Raw genomic sequence first — 18,123 nt, 5'->3', positions numbered from 1 at the left:
GACCTTGGGAGACGTGCACCTGTCCTCTGGGCTTCATATTCTTTCTAAATATAAAGAACGTGGTTGTGATGGCATCCAAGGGCCGGCAGACCTGCATCCCCGTGAGAAAGTAGGACAGCTCTGGGCACCATGAGAGGGGAGGTGACTCGGTGATTGCCGTCTCTCTCTGTGAACAATGATCTTTGGGGAAAGCCCCAGGTTCCCTCCCAGGGTGGGGGTGGAGAGCTCCTGGCGGAACCACAAATTTGTAGGTCCTGTGCCTTGTAAAACCACATATCCGCCCTTGGCACCAGGCCAAGCTGCTGCGACATAAAACAGGCTTGGCCTCAGCTCTCAGCCACACACCCTCCTGACAACATGAGGCCCGGCAGTTTCTTGGTGCTGGCGGTTTTGGTCGTCCTCGGGGCGCTGGCAGTGCACGCAGCCATCGTCAGTGGTGAGTGGGCAGGTGCCCCTCTGGGGCTGTGTTGGGTTGAGGAGGGACTGTCAGGGGCAACCTGGGTCCCGACAGGGAGCATTTCTGGAGCCCCGGGGCAGGGTTCAGGCCTGCACGTCAGCCTGTGGTCACTTCCATTACATCCAGATAAAGCGGGCAGTTGCCCAGCGGACCCCATGTGCTTGTCACCCCAGGACTGAGATACGAGGACTGTTTGTGGAAGAAGTGTGGCTGTGGCCTCAGGTGCTGCGGTGTCTGGGATACACAGCATGAAGCGAGGAAGCCCAGGAATCTGGGCCCCGGGTGTGGGGTCTGTCGCCTACCTGACTGCCCCGTAAAAGCACCGGAGAGCAATCAGTCCTCTAAGAGGAGGTTGAGAACCAACAGGGCCTCAGAAGTCATGTAATTTGAAGACCGCCATAGTACTAAGGAGGGCACCAGGACCCAGAGAGGAGGGAGAAATCACCAAGGCCATCTCCAAGGCCAGGCGGAGCTCAGGTCTCCTGGCACATGTCTCAGGGCTCTGCTCCCCTCCACTGGGTTTCCTCGGAAGTGACAAGGTATCCTTCTCACCTGGGAGTCACTCCAGTCCGGCTTTTCCTCCTGAGAGAGCACCTGGACTTGGAATGGAGGGGTGGCCAAGAGAAGGACACCAGAGGCCACCTTGACCTTGTAGGCTGTTTCCACAAAGCTCAGGGAATCGCCTTCCAAGAGCACAGACCCGGGTTAGCCTTGATGACCCTCCCCATCTCAGGTCACCATTTGGGGGACACTGGAGTGAACAGTGGCTGGATCGGGAAGAAAGGTGAGATATTTGAAGCAGGGACGCTGGGTCTAAATGTGGAAACGTTTCTTCTTTTAGCAGTTCCTTATAAAGGTCCAGAAGCCGACAAAGGTCATGTTCTGGTCAAAGGACAAGGTCTGTTCAAAGGTAAACATCCAGCCACGGGGGATGGTCCAGTCACAAGCCGCAGGCCACACAAAGTTGGCATCAAGCCTGGCACCTGCCCCAAGACTCTGATCAAGTGCGCCATGATGAACCCCCCGAACGCCTGCCTGCGGGACTCCGAGTGCCTGGGGCCCAAGAAGTGCTGCGAGGGCTCCTGCGGGAAGGCGTGTGTGACTCCCCTTTGACCTGCGAACCGAGTGGAGGAGAGGTAACTCCCGAGGGTGCAGAGAAGGCTGGGCGGTGGGGGATGATCCTCGGTGGGTGAGAGGGAGGGTATTGGCAGGTGAGGGGGAGACTGAGGGGCCTCAGAGGCTGTAGCTGGGGTCCTGACAGGGGTGATGTGTAGAGCCTCTGACCTGGTGAATCACCTCCCTGGTTCTCTTCTCTCCTACCAGGTGGAGCCTGTCCTCGCCGCACCTGCCAAGTCCCCAGGGCTGCCTTCCCTGGCCCCTGTAGCACACCCCTTTCCCACACTGCCCATTCTTCCTCTCAGCGAACACACCCAGGCCTGGGGCTGCTTCTCGCATTGACTTTCTAATAAAAGACTGCTTTCTGCACCATTTGTTTGCTTCCTGTGACTTCTGTGCTCCTGGAAGCTCCTGGAGGTGGGTGTGGAGCTGGGACTCCCACTCTCCAGCGAGGGTGGGGCAAGTGGGCTCCATGGGAGCTGGTCCCAGGGTGAAGGACGGCACGGGGCAGGAGCAAGAGGCACAGTCCTAGGGCTTCGTATTTGCAATCCAACAATCAAGACAAGAGCTACAGTCTCCATATCACCAGGGAATGGAAGTCTGGATATTTTGCTTGTTTGTGCATGAGGTGCCTCGATTAACAACACATAATTCCTTTGGGTTAAGCAATATCCTCTCCCACATTCTATTCTAAGGTGTGAATGAGGAGACAATACACACCAAGTCCTCGATCCTTTAGTAGGAACGTTGAATAGCGTTCTCTGGAGATATAAAGTTGGGGGCAGGGCAGACCTGAGGAGTGCCAAGAGAGGAGGGTCTCTGTCGGGCCCTTATTTTAACCACAGGTTGCATTCTCAGCGTTTGCACCGTACATTGTCCCTTTCTGCAGCGTGGTGTTTTCACAGAGGCACCAATGCATCCATAACACCTGCCCCGTAACCTTCTTCTCCCGAACCACAGCAGAGCACGCCACCGCTGCCTCTGAGCAAGTGGTGTCACATCCTGTGCTGCCAGCATCACTTCCACTCCTCTTCCTAGAGGTGAGACGCTGCAGCCCTTGGCTGCAGGAATAGATCCTGTGTCCTCCCTCCGTGTCTGCCTCTTACGGTCACTAGTCCTCACGTCCGTGACAGAGCCTTTGCACGTGTCCTTAGAACCAGTACCCATGCACGTGGGGTGGCTGCAGGGAAAGCAGGCATGTGGACCTTCCAGCTTCCGTGGGGGACATGGGCTCAGCCTCCCACTCCCAAAACTGACCAGTGGATACGCTCTAATTATAGGAACGGTGTTTTCGTGCATAGCAGCCAAGAAATGAAAGTTGTCTAAACCATTCTCATGCCCACTGTGAGCACCGGGGCAGCTGCTATGCACTCTCCCCCGATTTTGTGTTCAAGCCCAGCCTCCGACCTAGAGTTTAACCAACTATAAAAAGGAAGGAGATTGGTACTAGTTAGGTTTCCAAGGCCTCTGGGCTGCTATGCGCTAAACCACCTACCGCCTCATAAAAGGCATTTTCAACTCTGCATGACGGGGAGGGGAGAGAGCAAGAATGATGGGGAAGATAAGATGCTCTGGGGCTGCATGAGATTCGTGACGTGACCCAGGGACGCTAGCCGAGGTGCCCTGGACGAGCGCGGCAGTCTTCAAGTACAGGGCTCACCGGGAACAGCTCGGCTGCTCGCAGGCTCCGCCAGAGACAGGGCGTTCTCCAGCCGAGGAGTTTTCACCGAGCTGTAACTCTGATGTTCTATCTGCAGGCTCAGTTCTGCGTGCACCTGGGAGGTGGAGCAGCCAGGGTCACGGATCATTGTTGGACATTCTTTGGCCACTTCTGAGGCTCCTCTTGTCTAGAATCTCCTCAGACGAGGAGACTCTGTTCTAGCCAGCCATGCGTGTCTGCCCCCAGGCGTCGGCATGACGAGGGTCATGCACAGATGCCACGTGCTTCTCAGCTTGACACAGAGGCCCTGAGCCGCAGTCTTCCACTGGATTTGGACTTGAAAATCCCGTTTGGCAGAATCCAGACAAACACCTTCATCTTGCGGATGGGGAAACTGAAGTCTAGGGTGCCATTCAAGTTCACCCTAGGAGTCAAGGGCAGACCTGAGGCAGGGAACTAACTACCCATCCCAAAGTGTTTTTTCTCTTTCTGTAGGGTGTTGACGAAGTCAGGAGGACTCATAGCTTTAAGAAAATAAAAAGCAACTTGTTGATCTATTTGTTTTTCCTGAACCAGAAATCAAGTTGACAGCAGGAATTTCAGGGTCATTGAATGACTCTAACCAAAGTGGAGAATCAAATGCAAATTTGGGGAGACGTAAGAGCAATTTAGCTATAAATGGACACTCCACAAAAGGCCAAGTGTTCGACATTCTTTTGGTGTCTTGTCAATGATCTTTCAGCTCTTCTCTTGCCAATTTACTCCTCACCAGGCAGAGACTTTTGTTTAGAATCTTGGAATCTTCATCAAGCAAGATGGGTGTTAGGAGACCAGGCCACTCACTTCGCAGTGCCTGGGGCCAGTACACAGCCCCGGGCATGGGCGCAACCCCACACATGTGCAGCCTTCTGAACCCCCAGAAACAAGAAAGAAATTTTCCAAACCTCCCAGACATCTCACTCCTCACTTTTTCCTTCTGTGTTTCTTTGGCCAGCTTCTTATCAGCGCCAATGGGTCTCACTGTCTGAAGTAGCTATGACATCAAAAAATTGACCCAAGGATGGAATTGACCCCAAAAAGCAAGCTCTGAGTTAGATGAAACAAACACATGCCCTGAGAATGGAACTCTTTATGAAGCTCCCAGATAGGCCAAACAGTGACAGTTTTCTGGAGATGGAGCTTTGGAGAAGCATCAACTCTACTCTCCCCTTCAGGGGTGGCTGGGCTGCTGCTTCTCACGGGCTGCAGTGCGGGCCTGCTGCCTTGGAGGCTGCCACCCAGCTGGGAAGAAAGGGGTGGGAGTAAGGCAGGTCAAGCTCTCTCTTCTTGCTGAGATTCACCTGTTTTTCTTGAGTAAACCTTCCATGGACTGTTGCGAGCCTTTGGTCACATTCTAGAGTTCTGAGAAGATTGACCCTTGACAATATGGGTTAGTGTTCTAGAGGCTTTCTGAAAGTCCTTCCCTCTCTGGTAGGGCTTTTGTAGAGGCCTGCTATCAAATTAAAGTGAACTTCTAATCCTGCGTCATTATATTCTTCCATCATTAATAGATTAACTGATTACTCTTAATTGATTAAGTGATTTTTCACATATTTTACTACTGATAGGGAAATGATCATATGATATTTTCCCCTCTGACTATAAATAAGGAATATTCCATTGACCTGCTTTTGAATGTTAAACCAACTCTACCTGGTTGAAATAACGTCCCAGTTGCTCATGATGCGTCACCATCTTTATATATGACCAAATTCGTTGGCTAATATTTTGTTTAGGATTTTTGCCTCATTTTTCTAGAAAGATTAGCATAAAGGTTCCCTTGCATGTAATATTCTTATCATGTTCTGGTATCAAAGTTGCAATACCGAAGTTCTTTGGAAACAGGAAGGTCACAAGTGGGTTGTGGAGCTGAAAATGAACATTTTGAGATTAGAAACGCAGGCACTTTAAGTTATTGGCCTGTGAAACACATTGGGAAGGATTTTTTTCCCCCTAAATTTTGACTGAAATGCACAGAGGACCGGCCAAGCTACAGCTACAAGACAGCAGGTAAATGCACAGTGAAAAACACACCAGGAAGTAGCTACAAGATTGCACCAGAAAGAAGGGACAGAAACCTCACACGGGTCGGAATGGCTGTTATCAGAAAGTCAACAAACGACGAGCGTTGGCGAAGATGGGGAGAGAAGGGGACCTTTGTACACTGTTGGTGGGATTGTAAATTGGCGCAGCCACTGTGGAAAACAGTAGGGAGTTTCCTCAAAAAAATTAAAAGTAGAATTGCCAAATGATTTAGCAATGCTACTCCTGAGTATTTATCCAAAGAAAACAAAATTCAAAAAGATGTATGTGTCCCTATGTCCACTGCAGCATTATTTACAATAGCCAAGACACAGAAGCGACCCAGGTGTCCGTGAGAGATGAATGGGTAAAGATGTGGTACTACATATATACATGGAACATTATTCAGCCATGAAAAAGAATGAGATCTTGTTATTTGCGACAACATGAATGGACTAGAGGGTACTATGCTCAATGAAATAAGTCAACTAGAGAAAGAAAACACCATGTAATTTCATTTATATGTGAACTCTGAAGAAAACAAAACAGAAACAGACTCATAGAGACGGAGGACAAATTAATGGTTACCAGAGGGTGGGGGGATGGGTGAAAAAGGTGAAAGGGAATAAGAGGTACTTCCAGTTATAAAGCAAATAAGTCATAGGGTTGCAAAGTACAGCATAGGGAATATAGCACTGCAATAGCTTTGTGTGGGGACAGGTGGCTGCTAGATTCATTGCGGCAATCCCTTCATAAGGTATATAAATATCCAATCACTGCTATGCACCTGACACTAGTATAATAATGTATGTCAACTATACTTTAATCGGAAGGAAGGAAGGAAGGAAGGGAGGGAGGGAGGGAGGGAGGGAGGGAGGGAGGGAGGGAGGGAGGCTGGCCCAGGGAAGGACAATCGCCTCCCATTGCCTCAAACTCCACCGCATAAAGCAAGAATTATGAAGGGCCAGGCCAGCCAGGGCGCTGCTTGAAAAAGAGGAAGCACTCACGGGCTCTCGGAGTTATGCCCAGAGGTTATTACAGAGCCTCTGGGGGCGGTGAAACAAACAGCTGATATGAAAGGTCAAATCAAGTCACTTCTGACTTCGGGCGGTGGGATCTACAGCTCCCCCTGCCGGCGGGCCCCTGCATAGCCGATATAAACAGATTGAGCCTCAACGTTCACCCACACAGGTCCTCTGCAAGATGAAGCGGAGCAGCCTCTCTGTACTCACCATGACCTTCCTCCTCCTCTGCCTCCACGTGGCGCAGCCCGGAAGGACGAAAGGTGCGTGTAGGGCAAGGCAGTGTGGTGTGTGGTTGGTTGGGGTGGGGAACGTTTCCTCCGAGGAGTCCAGGGGACCCCCTGGCACTGATGCGCAGCCCCGATGCAGACTGCCCAGCCACGATGCATGGCTGCCCCAATTCACCCTGTGGCCTTGTTCCTCAGCTGTGAACAAACCTGGATACTGCCCAGAGTTCACACTTTCCTGCCCTTTCATGATGTTACCTCTGTGCCAGCGCGACAAAGGTTGCAAGAAGGCCAAGAAGTGCTGTTTCTACAACTGTCGTTACCAGTGTATGGACCCGTGGTTGAACGCGGATTGAAGTAAGAGGCCTCCCATCTGCCTTTCTTGACTTTGCCCCAGACGCGTCCCCGGAGAACCGGGTGTCCCAGAGGGAGCTGAGAACTGCCAGTGCCCTTGGAAACTGTCGAGATCAGAGCATTTCAATGGGGACCTGCCCTGAAAACCTGCCTGCAGGGCATAAAGAGACCTCTTAGCTCACAAAACGCACAATTCATTTTCCTGTAATGGGCGTCGCTGCCCTCCTGTGAAGGATGGGGACATTTGGATGAGATTATCTCGAAACGCCTCAGCTGTTACTGAGTTTTTATTAGGACTGTTTTCAATCACCCTTGTTTTTCCTTCCTGCTTGTCATAATGAATCACTTTCCTCTTCACAGTTAAATTGTGAAGTAAAGGATTGTAAGATTGTATCATTCCTTAGGATGACTTGCCTAGAGTTGCTGATCCCCAGGCCCCCATTCTCAGGGCTCCTGGGAGGAGAGTGAGTACCCAGCAGGAGTCAGACCACAGCGGTCTTGGGACCCGGTGCAGGTCCCCTGCACGGTTTGCACCGTCTCACAGCTCCGGTTCTGTCTTCTCTTCCCAGGAGAAGCCCTTTCTTAACCAGTCCTGAGAAGACACGGGCGTCCCAGGCTCAGACCCAGATAACTGATCTCCAGTTCTCCCATGTTCTCCTCAGCCCCAAGACTTCCTTTCGTCAGAGTTCAGTGTTTATTAACATGATACCAACACAAAGAAATAAAGGGTTACGTATTTAAAATGACCGTCCTTGAAAATCTTCGACTGCTGGATCTCTCTCTCTCCCCTCCACACACACACCCCTTTCTCTGTCTTCAGCCTTTCGGGAAGATCATTTCATTTAGGGTTTGTTTAAAAAAAAGGGGGGGGGAGGGGATGAGGGCACTGTTTCCCATATAGTTTTGATCAATTCCTGCGCTTCTGTTTTCCTGATGTGTTTCTTTCTTTCCGCGTCTTCTCACACTCGGACCCTCTGTGGGTCAGATTCCAAGATCTGACCTTGGGCCCTGGGGCATTTTGAGTCCTATTTTCTGTGTTTGGATCCCAGGAAAAGGTGCGTACATTGTTCTGAGATGGAGGAGCGAGACTTCTTGCTACATTTTCTCTGATACTGCTGCTGCTGGTGGCCTTTCCGCCTGTTGGACTAGTGTGACCTAGGACTAGGTTTGGGACTTTGGCTGGAAATGAAGAAGGACAGAGCCTGAGTTCTGGGCTACATTTAGGGTCTAAAATTTAGGCCAGTATAAATCAGGAAAAGATTTATCTGTTGCCCAGCTTAACTACCCCGACTCTTAGTCTGGGGGTTTAGCCCCTAATCTATCCAATAATGCAGTGTTATTTAGCCTTGCGTTCCCTCACTTCCTGCTATGGGAGTCCGTCTTGAGTAGGGACCCCCCAGGGATTTCAGGTCGTGAAGCCCAGTCTTCAAAAAATCCTTTTTTTTTTTTTGACTTATATATCTTAAATAATTGTTTTTTTTTAAAAAAAACTGCCTAGTCCCTAGAATGTTTCAAGTTCACATATGATATTTCCAGCATAGTTTACATAGTTGCAAGTGACAAAAATTTTAGGTCTGTGATAAATATTCTCATTTAAATAAGATGGAGACCTCACTCTTTTTAGTGTTTTTAATGGAATCTAATTACCACCTTCATTTGATAGTAATCGCTATTAGACAAAACAAGTGTTTTTTCTTTTCCTAACCTTCTTCTATCTCCTCACTTTCTTTCCCTTCATTGCCTGAACAAGTCAAAGAAAAACTAAGGGTGAACGGGTGCATTGGGGGCCTCTGAAAAGCCCATGTCAAGACCAGAGTAGATAATGAAGAGCTGATTGGGGGAAATGCCTGGGAGGCTCAGGGGGAGATGAGCAGAGGAGGAGAGTTGTCAGACCGCAGTGCACGGCGACTCCCACCAAGGAGGAGGGAAGGAGGGAGGGCTGTGGAGAAGGAGTTTCAGAACACAGTACAGTATTCAGACAGGGCTTGAACTAAAGTCACCTCTCGGAATGGTGCAGAGATGAAGGGATTCCGGCCTCCTGGCAGGTGATCGCCTCTCTGTTTCTTATGTCTAGAACTCAGCCAGGCCCCTGCACTGGGCATCCCCGGCAAGGGAACCCTGGCAAACAGGGACCACGTTCTTTGTCAGGGCTTCATCTGGGAGTCGGTCTGGACCACCTGAAATGATCCTTTGACTAAAGAGCTCTGTCTGCCACCTGCGCTCTAACCATGTGCTGCTTTGCCTCACTCTGTTTCAACAAGGACAGAGCCTGAGTTCTGGGCTACATTTAGGGTCTAAAATTTAGGCCAGTATAAATCAGGAAAAGATTTATCTGTTGCCCAGCTTAACTACCCTGACTCTTAGTCTGTTCTCTTATTCTTTGTCTCATTCCCTCTCTGTGTCTCTCTGGCTTTTTAAAAACTTATGGTTCATTTGAATTTTTATTGCTGTTCTCTCTCTCTCTCTCTCTCTCTCTCTCTCTCTCTCTCTCTCTGCCGGTCCTTCGGTCTCTAGCTCTGAATTTTGGTCGTGATGTTTTCGCATGCTGGTCTTTTTTTCTCCTCTCTCCATTTCTGTCATCCTCTGTTTTTCATCTTTCCCTGAGCTGGGAATATCCGAATGTGAACCCTACACATTCTGTCTCCAGCCAGGGACCCCTCATTGCCCACTTACTGTCCCCTCGCCTATCTCTGGGTTGTCACGCTCCCCCACAACCCTGGTTTCTGGGAACTCCTTTCACCTCCTGGGAAGATGGTCTCCTGAGCCCTGGTTAAATCCACCTCCCTCCTTCTCATGTTGTCTGTCTTCAGAGGAAGACGAAGCCGGAGCCTGTCCTCCTGTCGCCCCTTAGTAGTGCCAAGTGTATCAGCGCTCGCTGGGCCAGAGGGACTGGCGCTGCTCAGAGAGGAAATGCTGTCCCACTGCATGTAGTGTGAAGTGCAGGAAGCCTGCAAACGTGCCGAGCCAGGTATGCACAGGACCCTACCTGCAAGGAAGGGGCAAAGACTGAGACTAAGGACAGTGAGTCTTGGGGTACAGGTGGGGGTCCCTCTGAATCTGGCTGGGGACACGAACCAGCTAGAGCTGGTTCTCTGCCATTGCCAACTTTGTAGATCTTATTTTATTGGTCACTTGATCAGTTAGTAAAATCGACAATAGTCAGCTGGCCTGTAGGTTGGCCAGTGGTCAGTCCACCTGCGGCACACTGGATTAAAAGGACCAGGCCTTCCTTCATTACGTTGCTTAGGCCTCAGTTTGGGGGCTGGGGATTAGGGGAGACGGGGTGGCTTCTATGGAGCAGGGCAAGATCGGGCTGTGGTCCCGGACAGCAGAGGGTCTCAAGCTCTAGACCTGCTCCGTCCAGTTGAGGTGAAGCCTGGGACACGTTCAGTGGCGAAGGCACTTGTAAGGTGCTCGACCCTCCGAACAATTGCAGAAATGATGCTCAGCGCTGACACAGCCTGAAGAGCTACAAGTGCAGGGCAGGAAGTGGGTACATTGTCCCTAAGGAAGGTAAGAGCAAAGGTTAGGTTCAGATCTATGAGCCACCCGCCATCACCCTCCCGCGACGTGGCCCAGATCCATCGGAGCTCTGCTTTCGCTGGCAAGGGGCTGCTCACATGTAGCCCCCAGCAGGACCCTCACCCCTTCTACCCCGTCTGCCACAGTCCTCGGGGCACAGAACCTCGGAGGACGGCCTGTGGCAGCCTGCCCTCTCTGACCAGTGCCCTGGGAAGGAGATGACCTGCCGAAGCTTGGAGACACAGCCCTAAAAGAAAACGAAAGGGAAAAAAATCCTTGCAACTTTGTGGTATGCAAAGATTTCTCACATCTGCTGCCAAAAGCATAATAAAGAAAAAAGAATGATTTCATCCATTTTCAAATTGGGGTTTCATCAAAACTAAAAACTGCTGCTCTTTGGAAAACACTTAAGAAATAAAAGACGGGCCACCGGTTGGGGGAAAATGTTGGCAAAATACGGTACGTATCTGATAAAGTGTTTCTATGTAGAAGATATAAAGAATTCTCAAAACTCAATAAGAAGCAAACAAGCAATCCAATAAAAATGGGTAAAAGATTTGAACAAATGTTTCACCGAAGAAGACACACGGAAGGCAAACAAGCACGTGAAAATATTCACTCATCATTGGTCTTTAGGGAAATGCAAAGTAAAACCTCAGCGCAGTGAGACATCTCTCGCACTGCTGGTGGGACTACACAGTGGGAAGCCACTCTGGAAATAGTGGGATACCTTGTCCTAAAGTTTGCATACACTTACCATACCACCAACTGACCCTGCCCCTAGATCTGACCGAGAGGAATGTAAACATAGCCATACAAAAGCCTGTACCTGAATGCTTACAGTAGTTTTATTCATAATCACCAAAAGCACAGCAAACCAAGTATCTTTCAGCTGGGGAACAGACACACAAACTGTGCCCTAGCCACACAATGGAATACCACTCAGCACCAAAAAGGAACTGATTTTAAATACATTATACTAAGTGAAAGGAGGCAGACTCAAAAGGCTACATACCATTCGATTCCGTTTCTATGACACCCTCAAAAAGGCACAACTATAGGAATAGAAGACACACCTGTCGTTGCCCAGAGCTGAGAGTAGAGGAAGGGACTGACCACAAGGGTGCAAGAGAATTCTGAGGGCTGGCAAAACAACTCTCTCTCGTGGTGGTGGTGGTGGCTCCACGGCCTTTGTTAAAACTCATAGGATGGCACACCAAACTGGGTGAATGTCACAGTGACGAGACTGGCACAGTCTCTCTTCTTTAGGGCCTTATATTCTCATGGGGAGGCATTTCCATAAAGTGGCACTGATAATCATTAAGACAATGGCAAGTGCTGCTCTGGCCGGGTGGCTCAGTTGGTTGGAGCATTGTCCCATATACCAAAAGGTTGGGGGTTTGATTCCCAGTCAGGACACATACCTAGGTTGCAGGTTCAATCCCTGGTTGGGACACGTATGGGAGGCAACCAATCGATGTTTCTCTCTCACATCAATGTTTCAATTTCTCTCTGTCTCCCCTTTCCTCTCTCTCTAAAACCAATAAATATGCTTTAAAATTAAAAAAGAAAAAAGAAAAGCAAGTGCCCTGGCTGGTGTGGCTCAGTGGGTTGGGCATCATCCCACAAACCGAAATGTCTCTGGCTCGACTCCCAGCCAGGGCAAATGCCTGGGTTGTGGGCCAGGTCCCCCTCATTGTGGGTGTGCGAGAGGCAACGGATGTTTCTCTCTCTCCCCCTCTCCTTTCCCCTCTCTCTAAAGATAAATAAAATCTTTTAAAAAAGAAGGAGAAAGTGGTAAGTTAAGGGTAAGACGGAGCGCAGGATTGAGAGAGAGAGTCTTATGTACAAAGGAACCCTGTCGTAAGGAGAATAACGCTTAGTGACTTACCTGGGTGACTGTACGTCGTCATGCCAGCTAAGTGAAGTAATAGAAACAAGAGCCTTTTAAAATATTTGTCTTTATTTTATCAGTTATACATCAGATAGACTAAAGAGTCGCACGGTTGTGCGAAATGCAGCTGCCCACCCCCCACCTCCCCACCCCCAATCCCCCACCCCACACACACCCCACACCCCCCCAGCCCCCACACACAGCCCACCCCACCCCCCCCACACCCCGGCCCAGAGGAGACCATTTAGCTGATCTGATTGGCACCCGCCTCCCTGTCGCTAAGCAGTACTCGTGTCCTGCTACATCTTGACTGTTCCGTTTTCTGTATAATCTATTGACTTCCCCAACTGAGAACGAGGTTCCGACCACTTCTTTCCGCTCTACCCCTGTGGCATATAGGCTCACCGATCCATCCCCCCGCCACCCCGTTAAAGTTACACGGTCATCTCGATTCGATCAGCGCCATCGTTTACTTTATTATGACTAGGCAAACACTCGTCGCAGCTGAACTGTGTCATAAATTACACTACTTCTCCTTTGTGGCTCAGCTTTTTTATTTGCTCTGAGTTTTGCCTTTGCATGGTTTCGCATGTCCTTATACTTTCCTATCACCTGTTCAGCCACAGACTCCTCACCAGTTACCAAAATCTCCTCTCCATGTATCCATATGCATCCGGTGTTCTGTTAATTCCACCTTCCAGAAGATGTATGTCCTAGAAACCTCTGGCCTGCTCCAATCTGGGCTGATGTCCCTGTATTTCCGGTCCTTGCCTGTCACTCTTCTGTCACCAGCAACGTGGGATGGGAGGTGCCTTCTTTTCTCCTTTATGTTCTGTTTTCTGAATCCCATGCATTTTTTCTTTATTTCACCTTAATAGCTTTTCCTGTGCCATTTAGAATTGCTCTACCCGACCTCCTCATACTCAGCTAATGCTCAGTAAGTGAGAGTGCTCTTTACAATGATGAGAGGGCAGTGGGGCTCGTCTGGGGTGTGGGAGGAGGTTTCGAGCATGTTCAACGGCGCCCCTTTACTGGCTCCCGCCCCCCCGGCTACTCACCTGACTCCTGCAAAGAATCCTCTCAATTTATCTCAGAAAAAGTGGCTCAAATGTCATTTCCTTCACATCAGCGTCAAGGAGGAGTGTGTTCAGTGTCCTCGATGTCCTTCCACCTTCGTATCTCAAATCCTGCTCGGGCACCTGGTCAGTCTTTATTACCACCACTTCACAGCTGCTAAGACTGAGGCCTGAAGAGGTATTCATTGCTGTCCCAGCTTCACCTGTGACGTGATGAGGCTTCTTTGAGAAACCCCCTTGTGACTGGCAGAGTCCTTGGAACTGCAGGTGTGATATGGAAACAAGTCAGAAGAGAGCCGGGATGAGGGCGCCACCTGTAGTTTGGGTAAGAGAGTGGCCCTGGGCAACCCCGGAAGCCTGGAGTGTGGAATAGACAGGTTTCTAAGAAGCTCCTTCACAATGTCCTTCTGTTCTGCTCTTTACTCTTCCCTTTGCCCCTCCCCTGCCCAACCCAAAGGGCCCCCTAAAGTGTTCCAGAACGGCTTCCTGACCAGCCCCCTGTCACCTCCCCCTCCAAGTCCTACATTTTCCTTCCCAGGCCTCACGCTCTTGCCTGGGGTGGAAAAGAACCACCGACCCTCCCGGCGGCTGGCAAGGTCACCTTCTCTGTCCGAATGGCCTGCTTAGGAAACCGCAGCAGGGAGGGCGGGGGCAGTTCTGTGTGGGTGCGACCACACCCACAGGGTGAGGTATAAGGGCCGAGGCTGACGCTGGCCCACAACCTCGCCTGCAGTCACCATGAAGCTTGACAGCCTCGTGGCCTTCGTGGTGCTGCTGGCCCTCGGAACCCCGGCGTCCTGGGCTGTGGAAGGTGCTAGCAGAGGTGAGTCAGAGCCTCTCGGGCCATCCAGGTGCCCGACGGCTGACCTGGAAGCCATCTTTCCAATGGTCCGGTCCCTGGCCCCTAATTTTCTACTGTTTGGTCTTTTTCTCTGTCACATCATTTTGGTCTCCTTCTGGTTAGTTTTCTAAATGTGTGTCTTAGAGCTTTTTGACGGTCTGCTATTCATCTGTTGATCTGCTCTCTTTCTTTCCGTCTCTGATGAGCTGTCCCTCCTGCTATCACTGCCCCTTCGCTGCCTCCCTCCCAGCCAGGGTGGACTCCCCCTCTCGCTGGGCCAGGGTCACCTAACGAGCTCTAAGCAGCCGTGTCCTGGAGAAGGCTCATACTGGCCTGCAGTGGCCAATCGGTAGATTTTCAAGACGTTTATGAACTAGTTGACATCACATTGGTAGCTGGAAATCAACCACGATGGGATATTTACACCATGGAAATCGGCAAATGCTGCAAAGTCTGCTTCTTACAACATTTATCAGCACACCACCCTCTGTATCTTCTTTCTGGGCCTTTGACCCCCTCTTGGTTGAGTGCTTGGCTGAGCCTGGCACTGCCCCACACCTGCCTTGAAACCATCATCCTAACTGCTCCCTCCATTCTTTTGGGGTCAACCACCCAGGTTAAGTTTTCTTCCCCTTCCTGGGAAGCTGATTCCTTGGCCAGGATGGTGGCCATGACTCAAAATCAGCTCCTGTTCCCTCCTCTGTTCTTACCCTTCAGAAAGAGCTAAACAGGGAGACTGCCCCTTCTTCCGCCCAGCGTTGTGTCTCGTCTATGAACCCCCTGAATGCTACAGCGACTGGCATTGTCCCCAGGAGCAGAAATGCTGTCGTGGCCCTTGCGGCATACAATGCTTGGATCCTGTAGACCAGTCACAGCCAGGTGAGGCAGTAGAGTCCTGGAAAGGGGACCGGGGAGATTGGAGCTTGAGGACATGCCTCTTGGAGAAGTGGAGGGGGGTCCTCGTCCCTACCCAGCTCTGTACTCTCGGGTGGTCGGGGCTCCCTCAGTGGGAGGGGGTCTCCTTTAGGACGTGCACTGGGTCCGTCTGGGTACCGAGGTGGAGGAGGACCTGATTTCTATGCATGGGGTAGAGGTGGGCATGGGAGCTGGGTGGTGTCTGGGGATCAAGCCTCTGAGCTGTGGCTTTCTTCTCACCACTTCAAGGCAATCCTGGACAGTGTCCAGTAGTCACCGGCCAGTGTATGATGCTCAACCCAAGAGACTCCTGCCTGAGTGATGGCGATTGCCCGAACAATTTCAAGTGCTGCGAGGGGATGTGTGGCAAGTTATGTGTCAGGCCAGTGTGAGGTGAGGGGAAGATCGGGAAAGAGCCACATCTCGCACATCCTAGGACAGCCTCGGTCTCCTGGTGCCCTTCCATGTAGAGCAGGGTGCCTGGCATCTCCCTGGACTCCCCCCCCCCACCAGGCAGACCCTCTGCCTTTCAACACCATTTGTCCCTGGTTCTCTAAAGAGCAAGTCCCCAAGGCCACCTGGGACTGGCAGTGCTGGGTCCTGGGAGGGAAGGATTCTTGGAATGAGTCAGGAGGAAGGAGACATAAAAAGGGGCATGAGTTCTATCTTTTAATATCATCTCTGCCTCTTATTGGGTGTTTGTGAGCCACTGATTATATCTTTCATAGCCTCCGTTTTCCCATCTGTAAAATGGATGCAATTCTATCCACCGAAATACTATAATAAATGGGAAAGTGCTTTTTAAGATTGGAAATGCTCTGAAACCAATACAAAATAGTATTGAAAGCAAACTGTCACTGAAAATGTTTTCAATGATTAAAATGGTAAATTTTATGTTACATGTATTTTACCACAATTTTAAAAACGTAATTGTAGGTCGTTTGGCTTGGTGGTATATGGCAAATGCTTGGTGGTCAGACAAACCTGCCTCTACCACTTACCAGCTACACCAGACGGGCAAGTGGCTTAGCCTCCCTGAGCCTCAGTCCCCTTGTCTATAAAATGAGGATGAGGAGGAGGATAATGATAATAATATCTAATTTATAAAAGCTTTGCCGAGAAAAAAGCTTGGTCAAAATAAATAAAATTCTGAGGGTAACAGCTGGCACATAAATTGTAAATGATAATGACAATAAAACTATGTTTTATTGCTAAAAATTAAAGACTAGAGGTGCTGCGTGCATTGAGATAGTATCGCTATGACTATGGCCTCGACTGGCCGGTGTATCTGGAACCACAGAAAAACCTAGTATGACGTACAGATGAGGGGGCCTTTGTGGGACCCTCTGGTGCAGTGCCCCAATGTGACCAGCAGAAGACTGAAGCAGAGTCAGAGAAAAGCCGGGGTTTGTTCCTGACTCTTAGCCTGAAGACCAGCACTGTTCGCCTATCCCGGCCCCACGTGCTCTCTGTCCTTCTCCCGGGGACTCAGGGCCTGGGGGCAGGAGGCCCGTCTTGGCGGGAAGGATGTTAAGGGTCGCTTGGATGTTTCTGTGCTGACACTGTTTCCTTTTCTTTGCACAGATTTATTCTTGTCAACTCAATAAGATTAGGACTTCCTGGTATGTCCCAAGCCTGGAAAAAAATGAGAGCGCCTTGGTGAAGATGAGGCTTTGTGACCAATACCTCCTTGGGGGCTAAGTTGTGGCCTGTTTTATCTATGTATCCCCCATATCCAACATGAGGCTTGGCCCAAATAGGAAGTGCCTGTTGACTGGTGAATAAATGCACGCATAAAGTTTTCTCTGTGTCTCTGTCTTCCTTGACCCATTGAGTCCGACCTAGAACGTGGTGGGTGGGATGAAGAATAATGAAAGGCCTGCGTGGGGAGGGGGGGTCGCGTTTCTCCCACAGCCTGTGACGTAGAAAGAAGAGAGCGTTTGGAGTCGACCAGAGATGGGTTGAAATCCTGTGTCTGCAGCTGACTGGCTGTGTGATTTTGGACCAATGACTTTGTCCCCCTGAGCCTCGGTTTGTCACCTAGACACTGGGGTGCTAACAGCAGTGCCGATCCATGCGGTTATGAGGATTGAGGGCGACAACACATGACATGAACAGTCCAGTGATGGTCACATAGCAGGTTCTCAACAAACACTAGACTTGTCTCAAACATGTCTGAATGACCCGTGGACGTGGGCAACAGCATGGGGCTTGACTGTGGGAGCGGGGGCAGCGGCTAGACAGAGGAGAACAAAGGGGGGAAATTGGGACAAGTGTAATAGAGCAACAGTAAAATATTTAATAAAGACATGCCAGCCTTATCTCAGAATAAAAAGGCTTTCTGAAGCAAGGCACAAAGAATGAGGAAAATAACTGACAAATTTGACTACAACATAAAAATTATGAACACAAAAGAGTTAAAAAATAAACGAGAGCTTTGAAGTAAATATTTGGGATAATGATCACAGACGCAGAAATAGGATGGAAAACACGTGAAGGATTTCTACAGCTCAGTGAGAGAGACAGCCAAGCGCTTACAAAAAAGGACTCTGACTAGAGGAACAGCCGAAAAGGGGTGTCACTGTAACAGATGGCCCCCGTGGACGTGGAAGAGCTTCAGCCTCACTAGTTATCAGGAACACGCCACTTAAAACAACCAGAGACACCACTTCCATCCCCCAGAATGGCAAGAGTTAAACGTCTACCATATAAACTCCCAGAGACTCTAATAGTTTGCCAGTGGAGGTGTAAATGGTACAGCCACTTAGAAGAGTGATGGGTTTCGCCTAACGAAACTGAAAATGCACATAAACCGTCATTTAGCAATTTCTCTTCCAGAGACACAGGCAAGTGAAGACTCAGGACCCCAAAGCATCAGGAACGGAAACCACCCTGAAGGGCCCTCATTTGTGAAATGGTTACATTTTCATACCTTGAGAAGCTACAGGAAAATTAAAACAAATGTATGTGAATCCACA

At 49.9% G+C, this 18,123-nt stretch overlaps 2 protein-coding genes and 2 long non-coding RNA genes across 6 annotated transcripts; 3 read left to right on the top strand and 1 right to left on the bottom strand.

Moving 5' to 3' along the window:
- Positions 1–285: 285 nt before the first annotated feature.
- On the top strand, positions 286–1,947 carry PI3 (peptidase inhibitor 3). 2 transcript variants are annotated; one of them, XM_024559780.3, is made up of 3 exons: positions 286–436; positions 1,299–1,593; positions 1,781–1,947. In XM_024559780.3, the coding sequence occupies exons 1-2, from the start codon at positions 358–360 to the stop codon at positions 1,568–1,570; spliced, it is 351 nt and encodes a 116-aa protein (XP_024415548.1). In that variant the 5' UTR covers positions 286–357; the 3' UTR covers positions 1,571–1,593; positions 1,781–1,947. The 2 variants fall into 2 exon arrangements, with proteins under 2 accessions (XP_024415548.1, XP_024415549.1); XM_024559781.3 differs by having other exon boundaries at positions 288–436; positions 1,302–1,593.
- Positions 1,948–6,328: 4,381 nt separating this feature from the next.
- On the top strand, positions 6,329–7,911 carry LOC123479687 (uncharacterized). The gene is made up of 3 exons (XR_006655382.2): positions 6,329–6,579; positions 6,742–6,900; positions 7,467–7,911. It is a non-coding gene; the product is annotated as an uncharacterized lncRNA (long non-coding RNA).
- A 1,468-nt stretch (positions 7,912–9,379) lies between these two features.
- Positions 9,380–13,996, bottom strand: LOC123479681 (uncharacterized). Of its 2 annotated transcripts, none has more exons than XR_011651358.1 (4): positions 13,943–13,996; positions 13,372–13,650; positions 12,311–12,337; positions 9,380–10,401 (listed from the first exon to the last, which is right to left on the bottom strand). It is a non-coding gene; the product is annotated as an uncharacterized lncRNA (long non-coding RNA). The 2 variants fall into 2 exon arrangements; XR_006655376.2 differs by having other exon boundaries at positions 13,914–13,990.
- A 63-nt stretch (positions 13,997–14,059) lies between these two features.
- LOC112303851 (antileukoproteinase) lies at positions 14,060–16,947 on the top strand. The gene is made up of 4 exons (XM_024559407.3): positions 14,060–14,212; positions 14,948–15,109; positions 15,395–15,538; positions 16,730–16,947. The coding sequence occupies exons 1-3, from the start codon at positions 14,128–14,130 to the stop codon at positions 15,535–15,537; spliced, it is 390 nt and encodes a 129-aa protein (XP_024415175.2). The 5' UTR covers positions 14,060–14,127; the 3' UTR covers position 15,538; positions 16,730–16,947.
- The last annotated feature ends 1,176 nt before the right edge of the window (positions 16,948–18,123 follow it).

The sequence above is a fragment of the Desmodus rotundus genome, chromosome 6, assembly GCF_022682495.2.
Source record: "Desmodus rotundus isolate HL8 chromosome 6, HLdesRot8A.1, whole genome shotgun sequence".
Taxonomy (NCBI): Eukaryota; Metazoa; Chordata; class Mammalia; order Chiroptera; family Phyllostomidae; genus Desmodus; species Desmodus rotundus.
The sequence above is the reverse complement of the archived record's forward strand: the minus strand, read 5'-3'. Positions and strand labels throughout refer to the sequence as shown.